The sequence below is a fragment of the Sesamum indicum genome, linkage group LG3, assembly GCF_000512975.1.
Source record: "Sesamum indicum cultivar Zhongzhi No. 13 linkage group LG3, S_indicum_v1.0, whole genome shotgun sequence".
NCBI lineage: Eukaryota > Viridiplantae > Streptophyta > Magnoliopsida > Lamiales > Pedaliaceae > Sesamum > Sesamum indicum.
This window is the reverse complement of record NC_026147.1, coordinates 2,136,532-2,146,723: the sequence shown is the minus strand read 5'-3', so window position 1 is coordinate 2,146,723 and position 10,192 is coordinate 2,136,532. Positions and strand designations below refer to the sequence as shown.

Here is a 10,192-nt window from a genome sequence, read left to right as displayed (position 1 = left end):
TGCAATGATATGGAGAGTTGTTTCACTGTCACAAAAGAAAGGAAATGGAGTATGTATTGGCACATGTAATTCTTTCAGTAGACAAGTAACGCATGTTAGTTCACAAACTGCAGAACCGATGCTTTTGTATTCTGATTCTTCTGTTGACTGAGACATGGTAGTCTGTTTCTTGGTTCTCTTGGAAACAAGTGCATTGCCCAAGAAAATACAAACACCTGTAAGTAACCTCCTTGAATCCAAGTAAACAGCTCAATCTGCAGCACTATATACTGAAAGATGACGTTCATTTTTGGAAACTAGAAACAATCCTGTTGGAGAACTCAAGTTCTAGTATTGAACAAATGTACAACAAAATCCTAATGTTGCTGGCAAGGGTGCTGGAGGAACTGACTAAGCCGCTGTGCAGCATGAGACACATCTGGTCTAGTAAATCCTAAGTGGAGGATTTTGCCAATTGATCTTCTACGTTTAGATGGATCAATGAGCATAGCCCTAGAATCCATAGTGAACTTTACACCAGCTGGCGTGCAAGAGTCTAGTGTCCTTACAATATCCAATACATACTTGTTCTTAGTCACCATCAATCCTTGTCTTGAACTTAATTTTCAAAGGTCAAAATCCGGCCACATTTTCTTCGAAAAGTGGTCAGAAGGCCAGACTAAGATAAAAATTAAAGTTTAAGATGCTAAAATCATGGAATAAACTTGAGGGATTAAACTGATTCTAAACAAAAATTTAAAGGACCAAATGCAGTATTTACCCTTAAAAAATATTCAAAATTTTTTCCTTTTATACATAATTAATAATTCCTTTTTTTTAAATGATTACAATATCACAATCAACTTCAAGCAAATACTATCATCAAGTAAAACAAACCAAACAAAAAAAAACTCCCAAAGAAAGGAAAAAAAAAAAAAACTTAACCTGATGAATTTCATTTGCTCCATCAGCTAAAACTATAAAAATATACATTTTAGCCACTCTAATTAAGAAAATATCATTTTTGAACACTATTTTCCATCTTTTTGAATACTGAAAAATACCAGTACTTAAATTTTTATTTGCAATTAGTAACATTAAACTAGACAGACCATATATATAAAAACATAATTTTATAAATTTTTTACCACATAATAATACTTTATTAGTAAAATTAGCGTTATTTTCAATTATCATCTGTAGTCATTTTAAATAATTATTACTTCTAGTAAAAAAATAAAAAAAATTAAAACATATTAATAGCTTTACCTAAAACAAATAATAGATAGAATATATTTATATTGCTAGACAACACTTTTTTAAGAAATTTAACAACCTTTTTTTAGAGAAGAGATGCCTACAATATCAATCATTGATAATTACTTTATGAATATTTATAAATATTATCAACATAAATATTTTGTTTATACATAAATAATAGGATGTTTGGCTAAATTTATTTAAAATAATTTCTAAACTTAAATATCTTATCAAATGTTTTTAGAATTTATAGATATTAGATCCTATTTTAAAATAAGATCTTGAAGCGTTTGAATAAAATGAACTTAGAAGATTTTAATAACGATAATTTTTTAATTAGTACGATAAAAATTTGACAGAGTCTATTAAGATTTTGAAAATAAATTAGAAACTATTTACTTTTTTTTTAAAAAAAAAATTTATAAGCTCCCGACATCTTATTTTTTAATCTTACAAGCCCATACTCTGAAAAAATTACCAAATATTTTATAAGCTCTCAAACATGTGATAAGATATTCGAGAAAGCTGATAAGTAGACCCCAAACACATTTGATATCATTTTACAATTTCTAATTCAAGTAATAATTTATATTACTATAAATGCACATAATATTTCAAATTGTCACTATCTTAATTCTTCCCCTAAATATTGAAAATAGAGGTGAAAATTGGAGAACAAATTAAATATTTTTTCTTAATTAAAGGGGCAAAGTGTGTATTTCCATAACTTTAGGGGCAAAGTGTACATTTTGATAATTTAAGGGTTAAAGTGATACTAACCTTGTATTTGAGGGGGACTATGTAAAATTCACCTACCGAAAGGAAAAAAAGAAGAAACAAACAAAAGAAAAATACTTGTATAGCAATCAGCAAGCAAATTCATTTCCCCTTCTCCTCACTTCGCAGGCTCTCAACCCCTTCTGTGAGAGGACTTCACTGAAAAGTCCCCTCAGGTAAATTGAATGGTCATCTCTGTATCTATGAATTTTAGCTACGAATGGATGGTTTGTATGTGGGGTTTACTTGGATTAATGAATATTGGGCAGATCCTCCGAGGACTGAAATGATTCAGAATCTTGATTGGGTTGCCTTTTTTTTTTTGAGCCGCGGGTTTTACTGTTAGCATATGAGCAATTATGGGTTTTGATTTAAAAATTAATTGGATGGTTAATTTGGCTGATTGTTTTCTTTTCCCTTCTTTGGAGCTAATTATTGTTCGGAGAGACAGGAGTTGTGTACCCTAGATAATCCTAATCTTAGTTTTTGGAGTACTGTTGTTGATTTAGTTTTAGAATTGGGTTTTCGGTAAATGAAATTCTTGTTAAACATGGCAAGCTGAACTGCTTTCTGTGAATCGTCTTTATTTTGGATTGTAAATTGAATCAAACTGGAAGTTTTAGTAATTAAATTATTTTGGATGTCATTTCTGCTAATTCATGTGGTAAATTGTTGATCTGTAGGCATTTGAGATGTCAACTCCAGCTAGGAAGAGACTGATGAGGGACTTCAAGAGATTGCAACAGGACCCTCCTGCCGGTATTAGCGGTGCACCCCAAGACAACAACATTATGCTCTGGAATGCGGTTATATTTGGGTTCGTACATGACTTTTTTTTATCAATATTGAGCTGGGTCTTTTCTGATTTATTGCACTTAAATGCTCGGTTTTTTAGATATAGTGGGATAAGATGTTTTACGGTTTCTTTTCTCGTGTGGATTGCAGTCCTGATGATACACCATGGGATGGAGGTGAGTCAATCTAGACTCTTTTGAAATCTAAATATTTTGCTTTGTTTTTGGTGTATTACTCTTGCATACCGCTGTTTTGCTTATGTATCTCAATATTACCCTTTGTTGCTCCTGTCGATTGAAATCTGCTTGCTGATTATACCCTTTCTATGGTAAATTATGTACGGTTGATTTTCCTCATTTATCATATAATATATGAAAGTTGCATATTGCTCCATTTAACTACAGATGCAGCTTTAGGATCATCAGGTGATTATTGGCAACATAGAATTCCTAGACAAGGAAAGGGTGTGAAATCTAGGAAAAGCCATCTGTTTTTCGGTTTATACAATCTGTTGAATATCTTTTCTTGCTTTGATATTTAGACTTTCATCTTATTCATTATTCATACCCGGCAACTTGAAAGTCATGGCCTATGCTCTTGAGTGTGACAGGTACGTTCAAACTGACACTTCAGTTTACAGAAGATTATCCAAACAAGCCACCAACTGTTCGATTTGTTTCTCGAATGTTCCATCCAAATAGTAAGTCAATGGAAAAAATAAAAGGTTAAATTTATTATATTTGTTATTTTACCCACATATGCTGGCCAAATTTTGAAATGTAAAATTTTTATCAGTTTATGCTGATGGAAGTATATGTTTGGATATCCTGCAAAATCAGTGGAGTCCCATATATGATGTTGCAGCCATACTTACATCTATTCAGGTACAGTGCTATCTTCTGAAGTAAACATGTGGATTTTTTCGGACTTCTGTGCGATCTAGAATGAGAAATGTAGATTGTTAATATCTAGATTGAAATTGAAATTTTGGTGGGAGTTTATTATAATAGTTGCATTTGTTATGTTGTCGCAGCTACTTTGGTTGCTCTAGTTTTAAGTCTGAGTTTTCAGTAAGCTGTGATTCTATAATACAGGAAGTCCACGACTTCTTAATCTAATATCTTGTGCGATCACTGGTAGAGGGTAAAGACAGTTCTTTGGATGCGTATTCTTAACCTGTATGATGCTACTTTGCAAGTAGTTATGTATCGGCAGAGTGTAAATGGTAATACTTCATTTATTTTATGAAAAAATAGCCTTCTGGAAATCACAATGGAAGTATATGAATGGGCTGCTGGATTAAGGGTACTTGTGAACGATCGTACAAGTGACTTGTAAATAAAAGAATACATCTTCATGGTGGTTTTGGACATTCTTGAAAGTACTTCCATATTTAGCTTACTGTAGTTGTCCTATGATCTAAAATCATCCAAACACATAGAATATCATCCATGCTCTTTTAGCTGTGCATGCATGTGTAGATTGAGATTGTCCTTTGGAGGTGTACAGATGGTCTTCCCTCCTCGCGATCATGTAAATCACTTGGAAATGGAAATGTTCATACAACTGGTGCATAATATTCTGTGAATAGCCTCCTTTAAGTGTGATTTCAAATTATCTTACTTTCTTTTCAAACATAGAGATAAAAACATAATCATAAATGATCCAGCTACAGCAGTAGGTAATGTTCTGATTGTGCGTATTGAATGCATAAAACTATAGAACTTCCTCCTCTTTAGAAGTACGATCAGCACAGCAGCACAACAACCATGATTAGTTTAGGCTTGTGATTCTTCCATGAAATCGTAATCTCCTTCTTTAGATCTTTCAGGCTAAATCACTAGCAGGGATTTGTCTCATAACATGAATAGTATGTGCGGTCTACTACATTATCAAAAGACTAGCCTTCTGATACAGAATCTTTCCAGTCTAGCATCTCCACTATCCTTGGGCATTTTCTGAAGGATCTGTTGGTGCAGCTATTAGTGGGAGCGAAACATTAGAGCAGGCAAAATTTTAATTTTTTGATGGATAGAGCAGCTTAGAGCATCTATTATAATATTTTGTGATTATTAACTTCCAACTTCACAAATTCCGTAGGTTAAATTGTCAGACTAATCTTTTCTTCATCATGCCGCAGGTTTTGAGTTTAACTTACATTTTAGTTACGTATTTTAACATGAGATGATTTAAACTAAAAATCAATAGTCAACCTTAATTATATAAGTTAAATTAATACAGGGAAATCCTAGCTGTAAACTCTTAGCAATCTCTACCATATCTGAAGCACTCCCATGTTGAAATTGCAAGATGTAAAATATTAGAGCAAGGTGACGCTCCCGCCTAATTCTGGAGTGTGCACAGAGCACCTCGCAGCAAGAGGGTAGCCAACCAATAATGTGATATAGATTGGACATATTGTGATATCACTAGGGAGCAAGAAAGAATGAGGCTTCAAATAATTGTGTTTTTTAATTGATTATTTTAAATTTTGTGGAAAGAAAGTGTAAACAGGGGCGTTCACCAAATTGCTGCAATTTTTGGCAAGTTTTGTTGGCAAATCATGTATACCCATTCAAAGGTCATAAAACCTTATAACCATGAACAGATTTTCTGTGGGTAGAATGAAATTCTTGATGGCTTAGAGAAGATATTAATGCCTCCATAACAGGTTGGGTATGTTGTCTTAGAAAATCGAAAGACAAGAGTGGCATATATCATTTTAAAGTTGGATGATGTTGTTCATCCAACTCCTCCATGATGTTTCCATATATGTGCACTATCTCTATTTGTTAACTTGGCATTGTTGTCACTGTCACAGTCATTGCTGTGTGACCCGAATCCAAATTCCCCTGCAAATTCAGAAGCTGCTCGGATGTTCAGTGAGAACAAGCGAGAATATAATCGCAGAGTCAGGGAAATTGTGGAGCAAAGCTGGACAGCCGACTGATCCTGTGGGTGAATACTTTGTGGGCAAATCAATGCAGGCACTTGGAATCCTATTCCAACTGAAATTTGCCCCTCGCCAACGTACGTTATGCCACTTATGTTTCAGTCCCATTAAGATGTAAGACTGTTGGTTTGTATCATGTAAATTGGAGTTTTATTTCATTTGGAAGTTTAATGAAGTTACTGCTTGAGACCATGCTTGTTAGGAGGATTCTTCAGATTTCAGGTATACTTGTGTGGTAATAAAATTTGTGCTACATTCAGTCAGTGCCATAAAGAGTGAAAATCTCATTCTGCAGCAACTGAGGTTTAAATTTATTCTTGGCCTGGATGTCAATTGCGATAGAATTCCTAAGCTTTAGGTCCAAAGCAGAATCATAGTTGGGCTTGAACGGGTCGAGACCGAGGATTAGTCAGTTCTATTTCTCCATGGGTGCAGGGAAGTAATATAACACGTGGTAGATAGCAGGTTGCTTGCTACTACATGTGCATGCAGTGTTCTTAGATCCAAACCAGACTGGCTGGTTCAACCGGTCTCAGTAGGAATTGATCATGCGTCCGACCCTAATAATACGAATAAAACCGATTCCAATTGACTCGATCAGAATCGGTAAGGACATGTCAAGTCTGTCTAGAACTGGTCAAAATCATTCAATTCTTGAATGATTTCTCGATCCAATTCTGAAAACATTGTGTACATGCTTATCTCGAATCCAACACGAGGATGATCAATTATTGTTTGGATCTTTTTTTTCAATCCATTTTAATGTCCTCATAAAGGACATAGCTTGTAAATTTATATGGATGTAGTACATGTGAATGCTATGGGTTGAAACCTTGTTATGTAGATGGGATTAAAGAGGGTTAGATGATTTATAATTGATGTAGGGATATTTGGTGGAATTATAATTTAGTATCTTATTTGCCTTGTGTGAAATATTTAATAATTATTGTGTAATAATTTTATATTATATTTATTTTTTAGTTATTTATGAAATTGACAATGTTGCCCTAGGATAAAATTGTATTTTTCACATCACCACCTCATTCATCTCCATAAAAATTTATATTTAATATATAATAATTTATATTATTTATAAAAGTATGAATCACCGAAAAGGTTTCCTTTTTTTAATTGTACTAAATTAAATTTATAATATTATTTTTTAAAGGATAAAAATATAAAATAATATACTTATTAATTTCTATTAACTACTTTTTGCATTACACATATTTACATTTATTAATTATTTTTCACATTATTCATATTTACTCCTACTAATACTTTTTTATATTATACTTATTTACCCATAAAAGATTTTTGTATATATTATATTACACTTACTAGATTTTCCCCTTCATATAACATGAAATGACTAGAAAAATTACCCATAAAATATTTTTGTATATAATATATTACACTTACTAGATTTTCCCCTTCATATAACATGAAATGACTAGAAAAAATCACAAAAATTAAAATAATTTAATGTTGAAAATTTTTCTAACATAGATACAAATAAGAATTAGTTACATTACTTTACATATCCAAATAGGTTAAATGACAAATAAAAATTAATTAAATGTGAATCAATTAATTTGAAGAGTATCATACGTACATTAAAAGAAAAATGAGAATCAATTAAATCAATTATTATGTAAGGGGAACACTTTTTATAGTAAGTTAGACTAAAATGTATTTCGAGCATTTGACCTGTAATTATTGTGTACATTATATAATATTTTAATAATCTCTAATATAATTGAATAAGATATTAATGTATAAGTTTGAATAATCAAAAGATCTTCTATTTGTTGTTTATATTATATGTTATAGTTTTATTAATATAGTTACCTGTGATGAATGGACACAAGCATGGTGATAAGGATACAATACGATACGGATACGGTGTTGTGAAATTTAAAAAAATTAGAGCACAATATAGCACTGACACGACTATATACAATATAATTTTTATTGTATATATTCTCAATTTCTTATTAATTAAAATATGCAATGTAAAAAATATCAAATAAGCATATTTTGCGTCTAATTTTCTAACCAAATGTGGCTTAAAAAGTATTATATAATTAGTTTATTTTAAAAAATACCCAATGAAAAATTTTTAGTAATCCAAAATTGTTAAATCTTCATGACCATCTCTCAAATTTTTAGTAATTTTAACCCAAAATATTTCGTCTGGGAGGAGTGAATTAATCTTGTTTGCTCTCCAAAAATATAATTTAGGAACAATTGTTGAATGGCAACACAAAGCCCACGACCTATAAATCGGTGCATATGTGATAGAATATGTCTTCTTGGTGTTCAAGCCGTGTATTGAAGGGTTCCAACACTGTCGCAAACTTATCAGTATAGATGAGACCTATTTATACACAAAGTACAAGTACAAAATATAGATTGTTGCTGCCATGGATGGAAATCAACAGGTACTCCATCTTGCTTTTGCAATTGTCGATGAAGAATCATATTTATCTTGGAAGTGATTTCTTAAACAATTGAGTAGACACATTATACGGGGGCAACGTGGTATCTGCCTTATTTCTGACCGCCATGCTGGTATCACCAAAGCTGTACGTGAATGTCTGGATTTTATGCCACCTAACGGCGTGCACCAGTATTGCTTGAGGCATGTGTGTTCCAATTTCAACACTCAACACAAAAATATTGTGTTGAAGGATCTTTGCTGGAGAGCTGGCTCTGATTATCAGATCAGGAAATTCAATCGCATTATGGAAGAGATAAAGAGCCAGAACCTAACGCATTTCAATATTTAGACAGGATCAACAAGAAAAAATGAACAACATCTCATGATGGTGGATGACGATGCGGAATTCTGACGACAAATATGTCGGAATGCATAAATGGAGTATTGAAAGGGGCTAGCCACCTACTGTTGTCAGCAACTGATAAGATGACGTTTCAGCGAAGTGCCCATTATTTTCGTGAAAGGTTAGAGAAAAGTTCTGTAATGTTGGCCAACAACCAACTATGCATGGATTTGTTACATAAGATGTTTACACATTGCATCAAAATTCTGTTGAGCATACCGTCACCAAATACCATCAATTCCAACAGTCCGCCTCAGTTGTTACAAGACGTCACAGTGGATATGGAGCCAATACCCATGTTGTCAAAATTGCGAACCGAGAATGTTCTTGCGGCAAATGGACTCAATTTGGTATTCCTTGCAGTCACGCTCAAAGGTATGCGCTGCATAAATGATTAATGTTGCATCAATGGTGAAGGATTATTACGATATAATGACTTATTAAAATACATATTCCAAGTCATTTGAACCTCTGCATTCCGAAGATTATTGGGATGTACCGAGATTTGATTTGGTCCACGACACTACTATTCGCATCTCTTCGCGCCCTGGTAGAAATCAAACAACACGTATTCACGACGAGATGGATTGGTCGCAAGGCAACAAGCCCAACAAAGAAATTCTTCTACGCAATCAGATGTGCCGTTATCGGGTTGCCAAAAATAATTGTATACTTCATTGTATTTTTTACAAATTGTACAAAAATATACACTATTACATTTGTACACTTAATTGTAATTTTTTAAATTAATACAATTTTAATATTATAATTCTTTAGACTTTAATATGTTGTTAAAAATTAATTTTATATAATTAATTTATACAAAATTTAATTAAACAAAATTAAAAAAAAAAGAAAATGTCGAAGTCGTGACTTGTGATCACGATTTGACAATTTTATTAAAAAAAATTTCTTTTAATGTCGAGTTGTGATTTTAAATCACGACTCGACATATTATTATTAGTATATTAAAAATAATTATATTAATATAATTTTTTTTAACAATAAAAAAATAAATAACCCTTATACTTTTGAACTTAATAACAACTTTTAAAAATTATTTATAGACGATTAATAAGCATACGCAAGAGAACGATATATAATAGATTTATGTAAATTAAGTATGGGCTTTCTTTTATGATGGTTTTCACTTTTTGTGTTTGAAAAGATAATATTTATCAAATATTTAAATTTAAATGTTAAAACATTTGTTGAAGTGTACATCTATTTATTACAGAACTTGTATTCTTAATAACCATAAAAATAAGTAATTTTTGAATAGATATTTTTCATGATATTAGCAAATATCGAAATTATAAATTTTAACCATCATAAAAACACTTCGATAGTTTTAAACTACGGCTAGTATTAAGAAGAATATATATCTCATAATAAATAATAATAAAATATAAATTGCCCCACCCCTCCCAACACCACCAACTCCCTCCCTGCTGCTCCCGCCCAACAACTTCCTCAACTCCACCACCGCACCTCAGCCCTTAACACCGCCATCCCTCCATCTTCCCATGGCCAGAACAAAGGGAACCCATTAGTCAAATGCGTCAGAATTAATAAATTTTGT

At 32.2% G+C, this 10,192-nt stretch overlaps 1 protein-coding gene across 1 annotated transcript; it reads left to right on the top strand.

Moving 5' to 3' along the window:
* LOC105157023 (ubiquitin-conjugating enzyme E2 2) lies at positions 2,038-6,027 on the top strand. The gene is made up of 6 exons (XM_011073317.2): positions 2,038-2,192; positions 2,700-2,833; positions 2,962-2,987; positions 3,422-3,511; positions 3,607-3,695; positions 5,633-6,027. Exons 2-6 carry the CDS (start codon positions 2,709-2,711, stop codon positions 5,759-5,761), a joined length of 459 nt encoding a protein of 152 aa, XP_011071619.1. The 5' UTR covers positions 2,038-2,192; positions 2,700-2,708; the 3' UTR covers positions 5,762-6,027.